Raw genomic sequence first — 22,795 nt, forward strand, 5'->3', positions numbered from 1 at the left:
GCTGTAGCTAGACCACAGGTGGGTGCGTGTTCTGGAGCGCCAGAGGGCTGTCTGGGCCAAAGACACAGGTCTGGGAGTCAGAAGGCATGATGAGGCCACAGGAGGGAATGCAGAATGACAGGGCAGTGACCAACTCCAGGGTCAACAGGCACAAGCACAGGCACAGAGGAGAGGATGGAGTGTCCCAAGGGTGGCTGTGGAGGACCGGGTCAGCAGCATCACAGAAGGCGCAGGCCACAGGTGCCCAGGGTATGCTGGGTGGGCAGATGCATCTGGTGCCTGAGAGATTGCCAGGCTCAGATTTAAAGGAAGCAAGTGCCCAAGTGCCTTAGAGGGTAGGGCAGGTCCGTGGAGCCGGGGCCCTTCTTGGGTGGAGGGAGGGTGAGTGAGGGAGCAGTGGAGAGGTTTGGGTGCAGGATGTCGGGGCTGGCTTCTGTGCTAATAGTGCTGGGTGCCAAGGGGCTCGCAGAGGAGGGGAGTTCTGGGGGCTGCTTGGGGCAGTGGGGGCACTAGATAGGCCTGGGAGAGGGGTCCACATGAAGACGGCTCCATGGGGGGCAGCGAGAAGCCTGGGGTCTTTGCAGAGGGTTCGAGGTTCTCCAGAGATCAGTTTCCAGACCTGGTTTTGCCACAGGCTGGGTTTGGCTCCCTGAATCTCTGTGTGTCTCAGTGTGTGTGTGTGTGTGTGTGTGTGTGTGTGTGTGTGCGCGCGCGCGCGCATGCGCGTATGTGTGTGTATGTGCATATGCATGAATGTGTTAGTGTGTGTATATGTCTATGCATATGCGTGTGTTTGAGCATGTGTACATTTGTGTGTGTGCATATGTGTGTGTGTATATATTCGTGTGTATGTGTGTATGCACATTAGTGTGTATATGTGCATAAGTGTGTGAGTGCAGGTCTGTGTGTATGTGTGTGCATATGCATGAGTGTGCATGTGTGTATGTGTGTGTGAGTGTGTGTATGGGAGAAGTGGGCAGCAGTATTTGTCTTTCCCACCTCGCAGGGCAGCTGTGAGGGATGCTGTGTGAATGTGTTCTAGGAAGCCCACAGCTCTCTAGGACTGTGTTATATCTAATGCCCCCAGGAGAATAGGCCGGCCTTCTCCGAAGATGCCCAGCCATCATGCTCCTGCCTCTGGGCCAGTGCCAGCTGTCCTGGAAGGGTGATAGGTTCTAGACCCCTTCTTTTCCTGAAGGAAAAGAGGTTGGCAGTACCAGGAAGAAGGGGGTGGTGGGAGGCTCTGAGCTGTGTGGAAAGAGCCCTGACTTAGAGCTGAAGAGCTAGCTCACCCCTTCCCGGCTGTCTGCAGGCCATGTGGCTCCTGCCTCAGGTTGCTCAGCTGTGGAATGGGACAAGCCCTGCTGGCAGGGCAGGTGGAACCCCCGACCCACTGTAGACCTTTGATCAGATGCTGGCTGGTTCAGCCCACGGCAGGGTAGGGCTGGGGCTCTTGTGTCTGGGCCAAGGGGAGCTTAAGTCACCCCGTAGGGTGGCTGGGCTGTGCAGGCACCACCCCCTCTCGTCTGGGTTGTGGTGGATGAGAGAGTGGGGGAGCGAGGTGGGGCCCAGGGAGGCCCAGTAGCAAGTAGTGGGCCTACGGTCCTGGGCTAGTTGTGGCCAGTTCCTGCACCCCAGGGACAAGGCAGATGCTGCCTCGCAGCTCTCCCTGTGTGGCTGCCACAGCTTGCCCTTGGCACGAGGCCTTAGAAGTGTCATTCCTCTGAAAAGTGAGGGTGCAACCCCCATGCCACACTCATGTCCTGGTCAGAGATTCGGTGGGGCACTCCCTAAGAGGGTCTGATTCTAGCCCACAGCCTCCTTCACAGCACGCGCTCTGTAAAGGTCTGCGGATCGCAGGAATCTGCCATTGCTGGAACCACCTGTGCCTCGTATCTAGTTCAGCACTGGGGGCCTCTCCTTTAAGGCTCAGCTGCTCTGTGGAAGCAGCACGCCCTGCCATAGCCCCTTCTGGAGGAGCTGAGCATTGGGACAAAATCCCGGCTTTGTACTGGGGTTGGAGGCAACTCCCCTTTTTTCAAGTTAGGAGTAGGATTTGGAGTAGGAGAATCAAGTGCACCCTGTCCCCCCGCCCCAGGCAGGAGCTGGCTGCAGCCTGTTGTGAAGCTTTGCTGGAGTCAGGGGGCAGCAGAGGCCCAGTCTTGGTGAGTGCAGGAGGCAGGCGCGTGCCAGCTCCTCACGCTAGGTCACAGATAGAGCGGAGCTAGCAGAGTCCCTGTCTGCGGAGAAACAGGATTCCAGAAGGGAGCTTTTGGAAGCGTTTGCCCTTCTACCCCAGCCTCAGGCTTCTCACCCTTGCCAGCAGGCTCGATGGTCACCTTCTCGCTGCTGTTGCCCCGGCCGGCGGAGGTGACGGCGGCCACCCACAGCAGATACTGCTGACCGCGGTTTAGGTGGGCGATCCGGTAGAAGAGCTGCTCTGGACTAGTCTCGTACTCACTGGGAGCCTGCAGGGCAGAGGCGAAGAGGCTCTGAGAAGTAGAACCGGGGCCCTCCAGCCTCCAAGATGTCCTCAGTGCCCAGGGCTCAGAGGAGAGGATGGTGGGGTCGGGTGGAAGGCAGGATTCTGTCCTATTTGTCCTTGCCAAGTTTTGGAGATGCAGCAGACTGAGTGTGCCCTGGGCTTGGCCCCTAGGAGCTGATGGGCCTGCCTTGTGGTGTGGCTGGGTCAGCCTCAGTTTACCTCTTCAACTAATCCAGACTCTGGCAACTGTGGCTCAGGCCAGGGGATGTGAATGCTTTAGGTGAGAGATGGGGTAGTCAGGAGAAGGGAGAATGGGGGACAGGGGGTCCCAGGAAAACAAGAAAGAGTCTTCAGAAAGAAGCTAGTTGACTGCCTCTGCCTGATGAGGGTTGGGGACAGGCTCCTGCAGCCTGCCCTGGCTCCCGGTCACTTCCTAACCCTGCTGTCTAATTACCACTCCTGCATTTTGCAGGCAGCACTCCTGCTGGCCCGGGGAGGAGGGGGCTGCAGAACGAACTGTGAAAGCTCTCCTGGGCAGCACTTTATTAATGATTATTAGTGGTATAGATCAGCATATATATTTGTAGGTTATATAAATCTATAAATTTTTTTTAAACAAAATGACAGTTTTGACAAGTTGCCAACAAAACAATATCGGATCCCAGTGGTTTTACCAGTTGCTTTGATGAAAAGATTATGTTGCCTTGGAAACCAGAGGCTCAGATATTGAAATGAATTTGAGAAGGAGCTTTTGATAAGCGCTAGTTTGCAGACCTCCTGTCAGCCTCTTCCCTGGCACAGGCGGGATGGGACTGACTTTCATTTTATTTTATTTTCTGGTCAGCCGCGGGGAAGGGAGAGAAGGACAGCACCAGGGCCCCTTTGAAATCAGAGCGGAAGTCCAGGGAGAGGGGAGCAGCCCCAGAACAGATTGGGGGGCCCGAGGCCAGAGGGAGCTAATAATTAGTTATCTCTGCAGTCACGGGATCTTGCACTCACAGGCTCACAGGCGCACACACATGTAGATGTGTGCACACATGTGCTGAGGAGCAAAGCTCCAGGCAGGTGTGGGGCACAGAGGGACATTCTTCATGCCCATGGGAGGGCATGAATGGCCTGAGAGGCCCAATGACTTATAACAGGAGGAGACCTCCTTTTGGCCCCAGGCCATCCATCTGTAGGGAAATGTTAGGGGAAAAGGCACAGGCATCTCTGTAACACACACGGAGCTTCCTGGCATACTCTTGCCTCCCTGGTGGGGGTCTGGCCTTGAATCCAGGATGTCCAGGGGGTGGGCAGGTACAGAGCAATGCTTGAGGTGGTTGGAAAGCCCTTTCAGGCCACAGCACTCTAGACTGGTGTGCGTATCTGTAGTTGATAAATGTGTGAAGTGTGGGGTGGTGTAGTGGCTTCAGCACCCGCCTGCCCTTCTTCCTGGGTGTACAACCCATAAGGTTCCCCAGGGTTTCTGGACGCTCAGTTTTGTCTCCTGAAAACTAGGGAAGCCATACAGCTCTGCCCAACCTGTGTGTGACTGAGGCGCAAAGAGGCAGGGACATGCACGACCTTTGTAAACTAGGACATGTTCTTCTCCGGGCTCATTTTTGGTGACAGTACAGGAATGTATGTGTTTGTATGTATGTGTGCATGTGTGGAGAGCAGCTGAGTGTACCTGAGTGTATATTTGTGCCTACACAGACAGGGCAAGAAGGTTTGGCTTCTCCTTGTAGGTATTAGCGTCCAACCCAGATCCTGGGTGCTTTCCTTTTAATCTGGACACCCATGTGTCTCCTGAAATCATGTTCAAAAGCACACAGCCATATCCCCAAATAAAGTTCCAGTGGGTCAAAGGTTTTTGAAAAAAGGCAACCTCTGAAAGAAGAAACTATATAGGTAAATATTTATCCATTTTTCTAATCCTAAAAATAATGGCAAAATCATAAATGGAAATGATTGGTAAGTTCAGCTTCTGTAAAAAGAAGAACTATTGTACATCAAAAACAGAATCAAAGGCCGGGTGTGGTGGCTCACACCTATAATCCCAACACTGTGAGAGGCCGAGGCAGGTGGATCACCTGACATCAGGAGTTCAAGAGCAGCCTGACTAACATGGTGAAATCCTGTCTCTACTAAAAATGCAAAATTAGCATGCCTGTAATCCCCGCTACTTGGGAGGCTGAGGCAGGAGAATTGCTTGAACCTGTGAGGTAGAGTTTGCAGTGATCTGAGATGGTGCCACACTGCACTCCAGCCTGGGCAATAAGAGTGAAACTGTCTCAAAAAACAAAACAAAACAAAACAAAAATCAAAAACAAAACAAAAAACCAAAATCCAGAATCAAGAGGCAAGCAATGAATTGGCAGATACTTGCAACTTACATGACAGAAAATGGCTATTATCCTTAATATGTAAAGAACACTTATAAATCAATAAGAAAAACATGAGAAACACAAATAGAAAACTGGACAAAGGATGTAAACTGACAATTACCCAAAGAAGAAAAATGTAGCTAATAAACATAAAACCTTTAAAATAAGGCACATGTATAAAAAAAATTCATCTAACAAAAATAAAGCAGAACAAAACAGAAAACAAATGTGGGATCAGCATAGGTGCAAAGGGCAGTGCTGCTGGTCATTCACCATGCTGGTGGAAACACACATGGGTGTAAACACTCTGAAGGGCAATTTGTAAATCTGTATGCAGAACTTTACGAATATTTACACTCTTTGTGACCTAGGAATTCCTGTAGAAATTTACCCTAAGAAACTATTAAAATAAGTGCATAAAGATTTCTGTGAAGGATGTTCATTGAGGCATAATTTACAATGGTGAAAATTTGAAAGACACATTAAATATAGAATAATGGGAGACTGGTTAAATAGATTCTGTATAAGCAGCAATTCAAGATTGTATTTTAGGCCAGGTGTGGTGGCTCATGCCTATAGTCCCAGCACTTTGGGAGACTGAGGCAGGCGGTTACTTAGAGTCAGGAGTTCGAGACCAGCCTGGCCAACATGGTGCAACCCTGTCTCTACAAAAATACAAAAATTAGCTGGCCGTGGTGATGTGTGCCTGTAATCTCAGCTGCTTGGGGGGCTGAGGCAGGAAAATCACTTGAACCTGGGAGGTGGAGGTTACAGTGAGCTGAGATGGTGCCACTGCACTCAAGCCTGGGTGACAGAGTAGGGCTCTGTCACACACACCTGAAAAAATGTTTTAGAAGAATATCTGATGGTGTGGGAAAGCACCAACAGGTTTTACATGAAGAAGGCAGATTACATAACATGTATAATATTATTTTAATTTAGTCTAATAAAACCCCTCAAAACCTGTACTATATGTACAGGTCAAAGATTGAAAGATTATATACCAAAACATCACCAGTCTTTATCTGTAGGGAGTAAGAGTACAAGTAATTTTTACTTTCCTCTTTATTCTTTTATATGTTTTATAGATTTTCTATGATAAAATTGCATTATTTTTATAATCAGTGAAAGATGTATTACATTATTAGTAAAATTTCTGTCGGGGTTCAATGCAGTCCCCAGGGTGTAACTGACCTGTAGCCAAGGCTACACACACTCTTTCCTGAGGCTTCCACATGTACTGGGTCATCTGCTCTCACCAGCATGTGTGAGCACGCACAGTCTCAGACATCTCCCTGTAACACCAGGCTCATGCCACGGTTTTGCACTGTCACTGATACGCAAGTGTGCCCTCACCCCTAGCATCTCTCCTGGAGCTGTCTTTCATAAATGAGTTTGTATTGAAATTGTTTGGAATTTGGAATATATTTGTGCAAAGTGATAATGTCACACACAGTGGTTAGGTCCCCAGGTCCCCAGATCCCTCAGTTTCCCCCCCAACTTTTGACCCCAGTCCCCTTACAGAAATGAAGTTCTCATCACATCAGCAGGCCTTGTGTGATAGTCTGATGGGAAATCGCAAGACATGAAGAGGATGGAGGGAGGTTCCCAATGTCTCCTGCAGCAGGAGGAGGGGATGGGGACCAGGGGCTCTGTTCTGGAGCCCAGGAGAGGATCCCTGAAGCCTGAGTTAATGAGGAGGTGAGGCTCCCGGACACCAAGCCCTTGGAAAAACTTTGTTATCAGAGGAGAAAATAAATGCGAAAGTCCAAGCTAGAGAATGACTATCCTCTCCCATCAATTAAGGAAAGGAAGCTTGCCCAATATCAGAGGCTACAGCATTGCCAGGCAGCTACTGATTCATTCATCAAACAGGTATTCTGGGACCTGGATGGACCAGGCACAGTGCTCAGCCACTGGGGACCCAAAGATGAAAAGATGCTGCCCCTGTCTTCATGGGGTACTCAGAGACCAGGGAGGGAGACAGATATGTGAACAGTGAACTGCCTTCAAATGCATTCAGTGTCTGACGGGAGTGAGGAGCATGCCACGGGAGGAATCCATGGGGCAAGGGTGCAGAGGTGTGAAGAGGTGCAGTGGTGCCCAGAATTGTGACTAGCTCAGTATCCTGAGAGCCTAGAATGTGTGCGTGTGTGTGCTGGGGGCAGAGCCGGGGGGAGAGGAGAAAACAGAGCAGGACACATGGCTGAAAGCTTGCCTGAAAAACACCAAGTCTGTGCTGATGTGGAGTCACTGGCACTCTCATCCCTCATGAGCGAGGGTGTGATGGGCGTGGGCACCCAACAATGGCGGGCTGTTCTCAGTGAACACCTGCAGAGCCTGTGACCTAGTGATTCCTTTCCTAGGTGCACACCTGACAGAGATCCATGCCCATGAGCACCCAGAGACACATACAGGAATGTTCACAGTAGCACCATTGGAAGAATTCCAAACTGAAAAGTGCCCCAAAGCCTTCCTTCCATCAATAGATACTAGTGGCCAGCACAATGGTTTAACAATTGTAACATATGCACTCAGAAACTATACAGAAGAATGAATGAGCTATAGTCACACACGACAATGTGAATTCAGTTCAGGAATTCAGAATAATGTTGGGTAGGAGAAGCTGGACAAATGGTATGACTCCATTTGTACAAAGTGCAAAAAGCACCACTTATCTATGCTATTGAAGTCAGGGCGATCGTTACCCAGGAGGAGGGGCAGGAAGGGGGCATGGAGGTCCAGGGTGTTGTAATGTCCTGTTCTGTGCTCTGGATGCTGCTTACTGGGTGGGTTGTGAAAATTCGCAGAGGTGTATAGTGATGACGTGTGTGCACTTTGCTGCATGTGAGGTAGTGGCCGTGAGGATGGAGAGGAGGGGCCGCAGTCACGGGGCTTCCCCTCTGGTAATAGAACTCTGGCCTCACTGGCGGGAGCTGGGCCAGCTACCCCTCAGAGGGTGATTCAGAAAGACCACAAGAAAGCAGAGAGCATAGGAGGAGATGATGACCCAATTACTGAGCAATTTCAGGGCAGGTTTCCTGGCAGCCAAAAGCTCATGTGCAGATGTTCAGGCTGATGCCCAGTTGTTGATGGAGGGAGGAGTGGGCCTCCTGCTCCTGCTTCTTCTGCTCCTTGCTCCCCCAGCCCTGAGCACATCTTCCTGACAGTACTCCTGGCCCTCTAGTGTGCTCCCCTCTGCCACCCACCTCCACCAGACTGGAAGCCCCTTGAGGGCAGGTATCTGCTCCTGCTCCCGTACCTAGAACAGGCACACTGTAGTCACACAGCAGGACTTCGTGGTTGACTGGCTGGAGACGATGAAAGAGGCAGGGGGAAGGATGCATATGATGGGATGTAGGTGTATATCCCATTGCTCCCATCTCCATCCTACCTTCTCTCTCTGTGGGGCCCCTCTGAGCTTCAGTGGAGGGGCCAGGCTAGCCCCCTGCCCTATGTCTGGCCTGGGGGCTGCCCCCTCTGCTCCCAGGGTTAGGGCAGATATTGCAGTCTCTCGGTCTGCTCCTCTCGCCTGAGACTAGGCCCTGGCCCAGAGATGCCTGTGTCTTCTCTTAGCTTTCCCACGTCTTTCCTCTCCCTCAGCTTGCTCCCTGTAGAGGCACTCACGCAGGGCAGAGCTCTGACAGCGCCTCCAAGCCCAGACCTACCGCGTTGAAATGCGATTCATTCCCAGAGGCCACAGACCAGCCTGAGGACCTGCTCTGAGCCTCCTCTGCCAGCCGGAGAGCTGAGGCTGGCCTCCCTGCACCCTGCCTGCTTGGGGATGACCCACCGGGCTCAAAGGAGCCTCCAGTTCTTGTGACACTCTTACGGCCTCTGGAACAGAGGACGGACCCAAGATGGACACTGAGTAAGGCTTCGGCCACTTTGGGTGGCCAGACCCTATTCTTATCTATGAATCCAGGCAGAAGCTCAGATACAGGCAGCCTCAGGGTTTGGCCTGGAAGTCAGCTGATCTAAGGTCCCTTTTCTTTTCTTCCATCCCCTTCATCGTTTGGCCCTGAACTCACTTACCGGCTGGCCAGACCCGGGGCTGGAGCAGAAGATGGTGTACTTGCGGATCACCCCGTTGGGCTTGGTAGGGGGGAGCCAAGACACAACCACACTGCTAGCTGATGAAGGGACAGCTTTGATGCCAGCAGGGGGACCTGGAACTGAGCAGGGAGAAGGCCTCATCAGTTGAGAGAAAGCAGGAGCACAGCCTTTCGGAAAAATGACAGTTGGGAGAGGGAGGCAGGTCAATCTGGGAGAGCTTCCTGGAGGTGGCACCCTTGAGCTGTGGCTTAGAGGGGGAGGGTCCTCCTGCACGGTAAACACATGGGAGGAGAAAATGATCATTTTGGAATTGTAACAAAGTATCTGAAATGGAGGTCCTTGGAGCAGCCAGCTTCATAACTGTTTTGCCAGAACAAGGAGGTAGCATAGGCAAAAGAGAAACAGAACCCATGAGGAATTCATCTTGATTCCTCTGACCTTAACCCCTGACCCCCACCCCCTTACTAACTATAAGCCTGTATTTGGGGGGAAAAAACACTGCACCTGGCACTTTCCCTTTCTTGGCCTGTGAGTTTCTTGAAGCTGGGACCACAACCTGTTTACTGGCATGAGCCTGGGGCACAGGCCTTGAAGTGCTGGCTGGGTACTTTCTGGAAGAAAATCTACCTTAGAAGTGACTAGGAAATCCATCCTAGGTGGATTCTAACTTTTTTTTTTGACACAGAGTCTCACTCTGTCACCCAGGCTGGAGTGCAGTGGCCTGATCTTAGCTCACTGCAACCTCTGCCTCCTTTTGCCTCCTGGGGTTCAAGCGATTCTCGTGCTTCAGCCTCCCAAGTAGCTGGGACTACAGGCACTGGCCACCACGCCCAGCTGATTAATTTCTTCATTTTTTAATTTTTAGTAGAGATGGGGTTTCACTATGTTGGCCGGGCTGGTCTCGAACTCCTGACCTGAAGTGATCTGCCCACCTCGGCCTCCCAAAGTGCTCGGGTTACAGGCGTGAGCTGTGGTGCCCAGCCAAATTCCAACTCTTATGGACTATAAATTCCCCTCGCCCTCCTCTCAGGGCCTGGCTCACCTAGCTGGGACCCCAGGGCTTTGCCTGGGAGACTGAAAGCTTCCTGTTCTCAGCTCATACTCCCTATCCTCATCTCTCCATTATATGATTGTGTACTTGTTTTCCCTTCTAGAAACTTCTATGATCTTTTGAGGACAGTGATAGCATCCTATTCAACTTATTTTACCTCTCTGAGCCTCCATTTCCCTATCTATACAATGGAGATAAGAACTGCATTAAAAGGTTGTAGTGATAATTAGTGCTAATTAAAGTACTGGCCAGATGGCTTACACCTGTAATCCCAGCACTTTGGGAGGCGTAGGTGGGCGGATCCCCTGAAGTCAGGAGTTCAAGACTAGCCTGGGGAAACCCTGTCTCTACAAGAAATACAAAATTATCTGGGCATGGTGGCATGTGCACGTAATCTCAGCTACTAGGGAGGCTGAGGCAGGAGAATCGCTTGAACATGGGAGGCGGAGATTGCAGTAAGCTGAGATCATGCCACTGCACTCCAGCCTGGGCAACAGCAAGACTCTGTCTTAAATAAAATAAAATAAAATAAAGCATTTAGCATAGTGCCTATCACATAAGACAATAAATTGTAACAAAGTTTTTGCATTCTGCTTCTCAACTCTCAGCTGATGGCACCTACCTCAGCGTTTTCTTTCCTAGCACGTAGTGAATCATTTGGGGCAGAATAAAAGAACTAGTTACGGCATCATCATGGTTCTGGGGGCCCGAGTCCAGAACCTGGGAATTAGCCTTGACTCCACCTGTCCTCCCTGCTACACAGCCTTGTGTGTCACCTCTGCTGGATGTCTGTGCAGCTGTGAGGTAAAGGGGTCTACGGATGGCCACTGGGTAGGCCTCCAGTGTGCTAACTGGAGGGTTCAAATCTCTATCCTTGCACATTTTTTTCCCTATCAGTTATTGAAAGAGGTATGTTAAAATCTTCCACTGTGGTTGTGAATTTGCCTATTTCTCCTTGTAGTTTATCAGTTTTTGATTTTATATATTTTGAGGTTATATTATTGGGTACATTCAAATTTAGAATTATTTTATTTGCCTAGTAAATTGAGTCTTTTATCATAACAAAGTGTCCTTCCTCAGCTCTAATAATTCTTTTTGCCTTAAAGTATACTATGTCCAACATGAATATTCCAGTTTTCTATTAGACAGTTTGCATGGTGTGTCTTTTATTTTTTCCGTTCACTCATGTTGAACCTCTCTATACACTTATGTTTTAGACATCTCCTGTAAACAGCATATATTTGGGTTTTGTTTTGCACCTACCATTCTGACAGTCTTTATCTTTTAATTGGAGGATTTAGTTAATTTATCTTTAATGAAATTACTACTATATTTCGGTTTAAATATATCATCTTGTAGTGGGGAGATCCATAAGTGCTGAGGCAGGAGCAAAAGGCCTCAGTCTATTTCCAATATAAATAATGAAGATGAAAGTAACTAGAAATATAACTGCAGTAGTTATCGGTTATTCACATGTGATCTTAGTTATTTATAGGTGATCTTAATTCTTTTACTAATGCCTCTCAGATTGGAAGTGTGAACCTGGGTGACATTGTGAAATGAATGACACTAAGGCAAGATGCTTTAAGCCCTCTGTCATGCCCACATAAGGGCTGCTGGAGGGTGCCTCGGCTGTGCGGCAGTGCCAGCACTGGGAAAGTGCCTGCTGTTTAGCCAGCTAGGGGGGGAGATGTCCAAAGTGGCCGAGACATCTCCTTCCTGGGGAAGTCAGGAGAAAACTCTGCTTCTCCAAGCTCTTGTGGTAAGGCCTGATGGCTGTCAGGTAGACCCACAGACATCCAGGGGCTTAACTGTCTCTATGTGATGCTGTGCTTCAGCGGTCATGTTCCATGTCTACTCTCATGCTCCGCTTCTGCAGCTGCTTCCTGATTATCTTAGAAAAGCTAATCAGTAATAGTAATACAAATCTTAATGTTTTAGTTCTTTCTTGATAAGTATGGAAAAGGTGCTGATGCATTATGCTCCTTACCTCACTTTGGGTGCCAGAAATTCCTGATCCCCTACCTGAATGACCAGTGATGTCCTTGACCCTATCACTGCCATGCCCTATCTACTCTGCCCCCAGATTTGCAACTCAATAAAAGTGAGAGCGTCCTGACATTTGACATTGGGGCCACTGCTGGTCTCCGTGATTTGGATAGCAGTGGACCCCTGGGCCCAGACTCTCTTTTGTCTATCTCTGTGTCTTGTGTCTTTCATTTTTACAATTTCTCTTCTCTGCATAAGCAGAGAGGGGCTCACAGAACCCTGTAGGGCTGGACCCTACATCATCTTACTAAATAATTTCTGTTTGTCTTATCTATCCTATCCCCATTTCTCTTTTTCTTTCCTTTTGTGGCTTCTTTTTAGTTAAGTATTAAAAAATATTCTGTTTTCCTCCCTCTATTAGCTTAACTATTATGCAATCCTTCACTGCTTTTGGTGGTTACTCAATAGATTACCACATGAATTTTTGTTTGTTTGTTTGAGATGGAATTTTGCTCTTGTTGCCCATGCTGGAGTGCAATGGCCTGGTCTTGGCTCACTGCAACCTACACCTCCTGGATTCAAGTGATTCTCCTGTCTCAGCCTCCCAAGTAGCTGGGATTACAGGTGCCTGCCACCATGCCTGGCTAATTTTTTTGTATTTTTAAAAGAGATGAGGTTTCATCATGTCGGTCAGGTTGGTCTCAAACTCCTGACCTCAGGCAATACTCCCAATGCAGCCTCCCAAAATGCTGGATGTAGCATAAGCCACCACACCCAGCTTACAACATGAATCTTTAGCTTACCAAAGTTTAATATCAATGGGCACTTTTCAGACAATGCAATGACCTTAGAACTTCCATTTTCCCTGTACCAATCTATATGCCACTGTTGTGTAATTTATTTCATTTCATTTTTATTTTTTTGAGATAGACTCTTACTCTGTCACCCAGACTGGAGTGCAGTGGCATGATGATCTTGGCTCACTCACTGCAACCTCTGCTTCCCTGGTTCCAGTGATTCTCCTGCCTCAGCCTCCTGAGTAACTGGGACTATGCGCTATTGGCACTTGCCACAACGCCAGGCTAATTTTTATATTTTTAGTAGAGATGGGGTTTAGATTTACCCATATAGTCACCACTTAATTGCTCTGCCTTTACTTGCTGTGTCACTGAGCTTCCTCCTAGGATCGTTTTCCTTCTAGTTAAAGAATATCCTCTGATATTCTCTAGGGCAGGAATGTTGGTGATAAATTCTCTCAGTTTTTATTTGTCTGGAAATGTCTTTATTTCATCTTAATCATGAAGAGTAGTTTTGCTAGGTATAATATCTTAGGTTGGTAACTGTTTCCCTTATATATTTTACATATATGCAAATATATCATTATCCTTTTTTCTGTTTTCCATTGTCTCTGACAAGTTAGCCACAATCTTATTGCTTCTTCTTTGGAGGTAATCAGTCTTTTTTCCTCTGGTTGCTTTTAAGATGTCTCTCTTTTATTTTTATTTTTATTTTTTTTCTAGGGAAAAAGAGAAAAAGAAGGGGAAAAAAAGAAAAAGAGGGAAAAAGGAATATTACTTCATTCCTAAAATGGGTTTCAATAATGGCCGATCAATATTTTGAGTGTTTAAAGTGGTTAATGCATATTTTATGTGTTTAAAATGGGGACCTCTATTGTGTTTATTTGTTCTGGCTCTGAGTTCAAGTCCTGGATATCGTTATCAATTTGTTGTCTCGTTGAATCTAAATCTCATTATGTGTCTTATGTATCTGGGTGTTAAGATCTCTTATTGTTACATTAATCCTTTTACCCTTGCATCCTTGTAGCTTTGAAATCTATTTTATTAAGTGTGAGAATTGCAACTGCTGCTTTTTATTTATTTATTTTTGCTCTCCATTTGGTTGGTGAGTTTTTTTCCATCCCCTTGTTTTGAGTCTTTGTATATCATCAGATATATCGTTAGATTTTGTGGATAATATATATTTTGTGTGTTTAACATGGAGAGCTCTATTGAGTTTATTTGTTCTGGATCTTAGTTCCAGTCCCGGGTATCGTTATCAATTTGTTGTCTCGTTGAATCTAAATCTCATTATGGGTCTTATGTATCTGGGTGTTAAGATCTCTTATTATTACATTAATCCTTTTACCCTTGTATCCTTGTAGCTTTGAAATCTATTTTGTCAAATGTGAAAATTGCAACTCCTGCTTCTTATTTATTTATTTTTGCTCTCCATTTGGTTGGTACGTTTTTGTTTTTGTTTTTTCCAACCCTTTATTTTGAGTCTATGTATATCTTTGGATATACTGTTAGATTTTGTCTGTATCTTTTGATTGGGAGATTTGGTCGATTTAAATTTAGAGTTGCTGCCATTTGTTGTTAACTGGCTATTTTGTCCTTTCGTTGATAAAAATTCTTCTTTATGTTAATGCTCTTTACTTTTTGATGTATTTTTAGAAAGGGTCATACTGGTTGTTCCTTTCTGTGTATAATGCTTCTTTTAGAAGTTCTTGTAAAGCAGGCCTGGTGGTAATAAAATCTCTGAGTACTTGCTTGTTCCTAAAAGATTTTATTTTTCCTTCAAATGTAAAGCTCAAATTGGCAGGATATGAAATTCTGGGCTGAAAGTTCTGTTGATTAAGTATATTGAATATTGGCCCCCACTCTCTTCTAGCTTGTAGGGTTTCCGTTGAGAGATCTGCTGTAAGCCTAATAGGCTTACCTTTATGGGTAACTTGATCTTTCTCTCTGGTTGCCCTTAATATTTTCTCCTTTGTTTCGATCTTGGTGAATCTAATGATTATGTGCCTTGGGGTTGGTCTTCTTGAGGAATATCTTTGTGGTGTTCTCTGTATTGCCTGGGGTCGAATAGTGTCCTGCTTTGCTAAATTAGGAAAATTTTCCTGGATAATGTCCTGGAGAGTATTTTCCAGCTTGACTTCATTCTCTCCGTCACATTCAGGTACACCAATCAAGCGTATATTAGGTCTTTTCACATAGTCCCATATTGCTTGGAGACTTTGCTCATTCCTTTTTATCCTTTTTTCTCTATTCTTGTCTTGTCGTTTGGTTTCATTAAGTTGGTCTTCTACCTCTGATACCCTTTCTTCTGCTTGATCCATTCGGCTGTTTAAGCTTGTACATATTTCACTGAGTTCTCGTGTTGTATTTTTCAACTCCGTAAGTTCATTTGTATTCCTCTCTATATTGTCTATTCTTTTCAACATTTCATCGAACCTTTTTTCCAAGTTCTTAGTTTCTTTACATTGGGTTAGAACAAGTTCCTTTAACTCCCAGAAGTTTCTTATCATCCACCTTTTAAAGCCTACTTCAGATAATGGAACACAGTCCTTTTCCATCAGGGCTTGTTCCGTTACTGATGAGTCCTCTTCCATCAGGGCTTGTTCGGTTGCTGATGAGTCCTTTTCTATCAGGGCTTGTTCCGTTGCTGATGGGTTCTGATTTTGAGTATACTCGGCCTTCTTAGGCTGTTTTTTTCCCTTCATTGTAAATGAACCGCCTTTCTAATTAGTTTTCTGAGTCGACGTCCGACTTATTGATTCCCAGTGCTGGGATCCGAGCAACCCACTGTGGCAGCCTAAATAGCAGTGATAAGACTGATGGTGCTCTTCTGCCCGGGAATCTCTGGTCTGGCTTCCCTCTTGAGTCCACAACAAGCGGCTCTGACTTCCTGGAGCTCCAAACTCCGGTCAGTAGGGGAAGCAGTCCCGTTGGCTCTGCATGAAGAGCTGCTGCGCCGAGACGCCGGCAAAACCGCTGCGGCGGCCACAAGAGTTGCGCTGGCGACCCGTGGGGCTCCTCCACTGGGAATCGGCTAATCGGTGAGTGACGAAAATTCGTCTAATGATGTGGCGTCGTCTCGTTCTCTGAGCTTTCACTGGGAGCTACAATCCTGAGCTGTTAGTGGTCGGCCATCTTGGATCCTTCTTCCTCTCTTTTCTTTATCAATCTTAATGTGATGTACTTAGGTGCAGATTTCTTTTTTTTTTTTGAGGCAGAGTCTCATTCTGTTGCCCAGGCTGGAGTGCAGTGGTGTGATCTCAGCTTGAACCCCTCTGGGGTTCAAGCAATTCTCTGCCTCAGCCTCCTGAGTAGCTGGGATTACAGGTGCCTGTCACCATGCCTGGCTAACTTTTTGTATTTTTAGCAGAGATGGGGTTTCACCATCTTGGCCAGGCTGGTCTTGAACTCCTGACCTCATGATCCACCTGCCTTGGCCTCCCAAAAAGCAGATTTCTTTAATGTGTGACAACAGAGTTTGTAGAGCTTCTTGAATTTGTGGCTTGATATATTTCATTAGTGTGAAACGTTTTCAGACATTTTATCTTTCACCTCATTCTCTTTCTCCTCTTTTTGGGATTTCTTCTCACTGCATCCTCTATGTCCTTGATACTCAGAATGCAGTCTGTGGATCATTACCAGCATCACCTGTGAGCATGTTAGAAATGCAAAATTTCAGGTGCCACCTGAGACCTGCCAAATCAGGATGTGAATTTTAACATAATTCCCAGGTGATCTGTATACACACTGAAGTTTAATGTTTCTTGCCTGCTCCTTTAATTTTCCACCCATTTGTCTTTCTGTGCTTCATCTGGATATTTTCTTCTGCTTATATTCCAGTTGACAAGTTATATCTTCAACTGTGTTTAATGTGTTATTAAATCCATCAACTGAGTTCTTAATTTCATGTATTCGGGTTTTTTTCTTCCTAGATTTTCCATTTGCTAATTTCCAATTCTCTGAAGTTTTCAATTTCATCAAGCATAATTATCTTAAAGTCCATGTTTGATAAAACCCAAGTTTGAAACCTTTGTGGATCTGTTTCTCTTTTTTCCCCCGATGGCTTTTGTTCATGTTGTCCCATTTTTTTTTTTTTTTTTTTTTTTTTGAGACAGAGTTTTGCTCTTGTTACCCAGGCTGGAGTGCAATGGTGCAATCTCAGCCCACCGCAACCTCTGCCTCCTGGGTTCAGGCAATTCTCCTGCCTCAGTCTCCTGAGTAGCTGGGATTACAGGCATGTGCCACCATGCCCATCTAATTTTCTGTATTTTTAGTAGAGATGGTATTGTATGCCAGACACGACATTTGCAAAATAGTTTGTAGAAATACTTTGTGGCATCTGCTGATGTTATCTTCCTAAAGAGAGGATTCATGTTTGTTTCTGATAGGCACCTGCAATCTGGGCACTAGCAATTTGGGGTCACTTCAATTCAATTTCCAGCATTGAGATGATTTGAAGGTGAGCTGTCTGCTTTTGGTTCCCTTTTGCCCTTAGAGTGGCATCCTTTATGTTCTCAACTCTAAGTGAGGTGGATTCACCAGACAGACCCCCACAGACGGCAGGCCCTGACCTGACCTCCAGTTCATGTCTTTCTAGTGCCGTTCAGCTTCTCGGCCACTGCCTCCAGGTTCAGCAAATGTTCCTTAGGAAAGGAGCTGTTCCAAATGTCAGGCTCACCTCCGGGGCCTCTATTTTCCCCCGGATTCTGGCCCAAGATTCGTCACTCTCTTGCTAGCTTTCTGATGCCTTCAACAGGTGTTCTAAAAAGTAGTTTGTCCATGTTTCCTAGCTGTCCTCAGCAAGAAGAATGAGTTTAAGTTACCCAATCCACCCTTGCTGGAGGTGGAACTCCTCTGATACGTTTTTCTAAACTTGTCACTGCCCTTCATCCTCAGTGCTGTTGCCTTAGTATATAATCTAATATATCTCTGCCTACACAGGTTCTAACTGGTCTCTCCTTATTACCCACCTTTTGCCTGTGATCAACAAGAATTACCTTCCTAAAACATGGGTCTAGTCATGCCTCTTCCTCAGTTAAAGGTCTTTAAAGTGGTCTAAAATTCAAGTCAATTTTGCACTTGGAGGTCATATTGCCAGGTTTGATATTCACAGGGGAGGCTGAGCAGTCATAACTAGAGCTCGTGAGCTAGGTCCAGATAAACCAGCCTGAAACCGCGCTCAGACTAAGGGATCTGGACTCAGTAAATAAACCCGAATTTATGTTTGCATTTTGTTCTTCTAAATTTCTTTTGCTTTTTTCTAAATTTCCTGATAATTTTTTTCTTTGGAAAATTGCAAAATCCTGAGGGTGGGGTCACAGTGTCTTCAGATGAAGGTATTTGCCTAAGTTCCCACAGTGGGGCTGGAATTGGATCACAGACCTGTCTGCTTTCCCAGGCCAAGTGAGTAGCAATTATAATAACTTCTACCTATGACTGGGAGAGCCTGGTGGAGCTGGGTGGCTGCCACCCCAAGTTATTACAATTACTACTCAGTTGGCATGGGACTGAATAGTAATTGTAATAACTGATTACATGAGTAATTATGTAATTACTGAGTAGTAATCGTAATAACTAATTACTAATTGTAATAACTAATACAGTATATGACTCTCCCATTCCTAGGTGGAAGTTATTACAATTACTACTCAGTTGGCCTGGGACTGAATAGTAATTGTAATAGCAGGTAGTTGACTGCTGCCCTCTGCCATTCCCTCCCTGCAGATAGAACCTCACTGTTGCTTAAGTACTGTATTCCTCCACACTTCAGACACAGCCGCTTCTATAGCCCACACTAGAGGGTACGTCACGTTTGGGGTAAATAGGCCATGATAATTCAGTTTCCTGTTTGGTGAATGGCTTAGTAAGAGGCATGTGGCCCCACTCTGGCCAATGGGAAGTGATGATAAGTCTGTTGAGGGGGTTTCTGGGAAGGTTACTTCGACTCCCTAGAGAGGCATGCCCACTCCCTCTTCTCACTCTGAACTCTGTCTTGCCTGGTGTGATGCCTAGGGCTGCAGTCATCTTGAAATCATAGCGGGGGCAGCTGACATTCAGAGGACGGCAGAGCAGAAGGCTGGGAATCACTGACTTAACCAACCTTGGAGCTGCCCTACTCAGGACTTCTTGCTATGTGTGATAATTAATGTGTTTATTGCTGAAATCTGTTTTCACAACAAAAAGCTTCCTAACAGACACAAGTAGTTTGATGGAAAGTATAAAGTATATGGAGACAAGAAAGCCTGGATTTGCCTCCTGTTAGCTGAGTGGCATTTGGAAAGTAGCTTTCACTCTGGTGGCCTCAGTTTTCTCGCCTGTAACATGGAAATAATGCCTACCTCACAGGGTTCTTGGGTGGGTTAAGTCATGTTATGACTGCTATTCTGGATAAGATCTTATCTGACACTGGGTTCTTTGTGGCCTGGGCTCCTCGGAGATCCCGATGCCCTTAGCTGAAGCAGTCGTTTCTTTGTTTTTCTTTCTTTTTTCTGTTTTTGAGATAGAGTCTCGTCCTGTCGCCCAGTGGCATGACGTCGCCTCATTGCAACCTCTGCCTCCCAGGTTCAAGTGATTCTTGTGTCTCAGCCTCCTGAGTAGCTGAGATTACAGGCACGTTCCACCACACCTGGCTAATTTTTGTATTTTCAGTAGCGTTGGGGTTTCCCCATGTTGGCCAGGCTGGTCTTGAACTCCTGACCTCAGGTGATCCACCCACCTCGGCCTCCCAAAGTCATAGGCATGAGCTGGGGTTACAGGCGTGAGCTGCTGTGCCCAGCCTGAAGCAGTCATTTCATTGCCAGCACCTTGGTAACCATAAAGCAACTGCTATTTGCTAGTACCTGACATTTGAGATGTTGTACTAGTAATTGATGAGGTGTCACTCTCCCCATGTTATCATGAGGAAACTGGGTTTCAGGAGGGTTAAGTGACTTTCCCATGAAAGCCAGTTTGGGGCATGCACTTCAGCTGTATTTACCAGCGCCCTTTCCATGCTGCGGTGCCGCCTCCCAAAGGGGAGGGGCAGTGCTTCTTTGGGGCTGGGCTCCTGTTGTGTATAGCCATGAGTGGCTCTGGGGCGGGGCTTAAGGCTCCTTGCAGGTGAGGGTGGTGCTCCTGGACCTCTGGGTTCCTCATAGGGCCTTGCCTTGATCAGTTAAACAGGTGGAGGCGCTTATGGCTCAGGCCGTGCATCAGAATAGGAGGCAAGAAGAAGCGTGGGGGCCCCAGGGGCTCATTTCTGGAGGCCAAAAGGTGCCTAAGTGTGGCCCTGAGGCCTCGGATGGGACCAGCTTCTAGATGCCATCTCAGCTCAGTCTCCACATGAGAGCAGGTGGCTCTGCCCGGAGCTGTCCCAGGAGGCCTTGATGGGAGGATTAATGACAGGAAAAGTAGGGCAGGCAGGTTGGTAAATATTGAATTGCTCAGAGCTTAAGGGGAGAGGGGCCCTGCTGGAGGGGAGAGGGAGGGAGAGCCAGGAGATTAAGCTGAGCTGGGAGCTGGTCCAGTCACCGGGCACTGGGCAACACGGCGGCTTGTCCGCCACCACTACCAGCCCAAGTCACTTCTTTTCAATGTGTCAAACCCTTCCAGTGCCTTTGACCGAATTGTTTAGGTGGGACCTAGACTCTGGGACTCCATATCCCTTGAAAACACTAAGGGTGGACGGGGAGGAAGCCATCATGGCAAGGGTGTGTCTGGCTTCTGTGCCTGCTGTGTGCCAGTCGCTTGTCACACCTCTTCTTGTAACGGGGCACCTGGCCTGGAGTGCTCACCTATGAGACAAATAAATGATGGAGCTGGGACCAGGAGGGGAAGAAAGTGGCGGGCCTGCAGGCAGGAGCCCAGTGCTGTGTGCCGTTCACACATGCGCCTCCTGGACATGGTGTTCTATAGGAATGGTGGCCCCTGGGGTCCTGCAGCTCCAGGCCTGGGTGAAAGCCTGGTCCCTCTGGCCTGTTTCTTCCTGGGCTGACTTCATCCCAGCCTCCCCTTTCCCCTGACCTTACTGTATCACTCTGTCCTTGAGTCTGGCCCCCTGCCTCTGGCTTTCCTCCAGTCCTGCCCCATGAGGGAGGGCTTTGAGATCACCGAGCTCCAAATGGAGACATACCCTCATCCCTAGCTTGACAGTCCAGGGCCGGGACCATGCTGTGGCCTCTGTGGGTGACTGTGAAGTCCCCAACCCAGGATGTGCTGAGCCATGCTCCTGCTCCCCCAGCCCCCACATCTGTATCCAGAGGAAAGCAGGCTGAACCTTGCAGGGGAGCCAGTGCCACAGAAAGAATGCTCTTGGGGTGGGAGGAGAGGGTTCCTCCGGCCTCTGACTCAATGCTGCAGAGAGCAGGTGTGTGTAGGGGGGTGCGGGGAGGTTCACAGTTGCTTCCCTGCTCATGCATGAATCCCAGAGCATTTCCCCAGAGTCCTCAAGGCCACCCTCCAGTGACTCGAAGGGCAGGAGAAAGGACAGTACCCTGCTCTCACCCGGCCTCCTGGGGTGAGGTCGGGGTGAGCAGGGGGCGGCAGGGCCAGCCGGTCCCGAGGAGAGGGCTGGACTCACCATCCTCCTTGGTCTGGATGTAGAGCACGCTGCTGCGCACGCCGTCCCCCGCCTGGGTGTAGGCCAGCACCTGGACGCTGTAGTTGGTGAACTTCTCCATGCCCCGCAGCTCCACCCGCTCCCGTGTGGTGGTGATGTTCTGCATCTCGCCCCACTCTGCCGGAGACCAGCAAACTCCGAGGGCCTGGCTCTGCCAGGCTGCGGCCCCAGCTGCCACCCCGGCTGCAAACTCTGCTCACACCTACGGCACTGGCTCCGCCCTCCACTCCATGGTGGTGAGGACTGGAGGGTCTTTCACCTCCAGGAACCCAGGAGCAGATGCGGACCACTGCCCCCAGGCCACGCCTCTCTATGGGGTCCAGTGAGGGCGAGCCACAGATGCTGGCCTGGCCCCGGCCTCAGTTGACCTTGCACCAGCTTCACCTTGCTACACTCCGTAAAACGCCTCTGTCTCCATCTCTCCAAATGACGTTTCTCCCTCCTGCCACCCAACTCCCTTCCTATGGGAGAGCCTGGAGTGGCTTGGACCTGGATGGAGGAGGTCCTGTTCAGGAGGGACAGCTCAGCAGCCACTCTTCCTGCTGCCCAGCCACCTTGGGCTTCCAGAACTTGCTGGGCCTTATCGACCCAGGGATGACGTGTGACAGGCTAAGGCTGCCTCCCCTGCCTCTGACCGCTCCTGGGCCAGCACCCTGGACTCTCAGTTGGGGTAAGGGACTGAGTGACCCGTCCGCCTTCTCCCCACCATTGGAGACACCCAGCCATTCCCTGCACAGAAAGCCTGAGTGAGGCTGATGGAGCCGACACCCTCAGCCAGGAAGGGCGGGGAGACTCCTCAGACTCAGGGAGGATGTAACATCCTGGCCCTGCAAGGACCTTCTCATAGACTCTAAAGAGGAGCTTAGGGAGAGGGTCCCTGGCGGCCAGAGGCGTAGAAGGAGGAAAAGGGACAGACTCCTGCTGGGCTTTCAGAAAGACAGGTCCAGCAACAGGCCGGGGACCAGTCTTGTAGAGATGAGTGCCTGGAGACCCCTTCCCAGCACCTCAGTGATGGTCCAGGACAGGCAAAAGGCCAAGGTGGAGGGCCTGGCCAGGGAAGGCAGCAGCTGCTGGGATCCAGAGGGCGAGAAGGCCATGCCCAGTGTGAGGAGACTCCAGGTGAGTGCAGGAGGATCCTCAGGGGCTGGAGCAATAGGGCCTTCCTCTCCTGGAGTCAGAAACCAGGCGGGCCTGTCCACGACTGGAGCCAGAGAGAGACTCAGGAAAAGGGCAGTGTGGCCAGGAGTCCAGCTGGTCTTTGGGGATTACTGAGGCCAATGCATTCTTTAGGGGCTGAGCTGGGGAAGCCCGTGGGCTTGGAAAAGAGGAAGTAAATTCTGGAAAACGGAACCACCCTTTACTTGGCTCCACACAGATATGAATGTAGTGAGGCTGCATTGTAAGCAGTGGGGCCTGGCACTGCACAGCAAAAGAACTAGGGAGGCTTCAGAC

At 48.4% G+C, this 22,795-nt stretch overlaps 1 protein-coding gene across 4 annotated transcripts in view; it reads right to left on the minus strand.

Annotated features, from left to right (window-relative positions):
• DSCAML1 (DS cell adhesion molecule like 1) overlaps positions 1-22,795 on the minus strand; it is a 374,088-nt gene that overhangs the window by 19,154 nt on the left and 332,139 nt on the right. For all 4 annotated transcript variants that reach the window (XR_013523070.1, XM_035264707.3, XM_078339584.1 and 1 more), the window contains 3 exons: positions 21,305-21,460; positions 8,890-9,029; positions 2,315-2,468 (listed from right to left, as the gene is read on the minus strand). Coding sequence is in view for 3 of the 4 variants with exons in the window: in XM_035264707.3 (XP_035120598.3) it covers positions 2,315-2,468; positions 8,890-9,029; positions 21,305-21,460 (450 nt within the window). In the remaining variant the exon portion in view is untranslated. The remainder of the gene's footprint in view (positions 1-2,314; positions 2,469-8,889; positions 9,030-21,304; positions 21,461-22,795) is intronic.

This window comes from Callithrix jacchus, chromosome 10, assembly GCF_049354715.1.
Source record: "Callithrix jacchus isolate 240 chromosome 10, calJac240_pri, whole genome shotgun sequence".
Classification (NCBI taxonomy): Eukaryota; Metazoa; Chordata; class Mammalia; order Primates; family Cebidae; genus Callithrix; species Callithrix jacchus.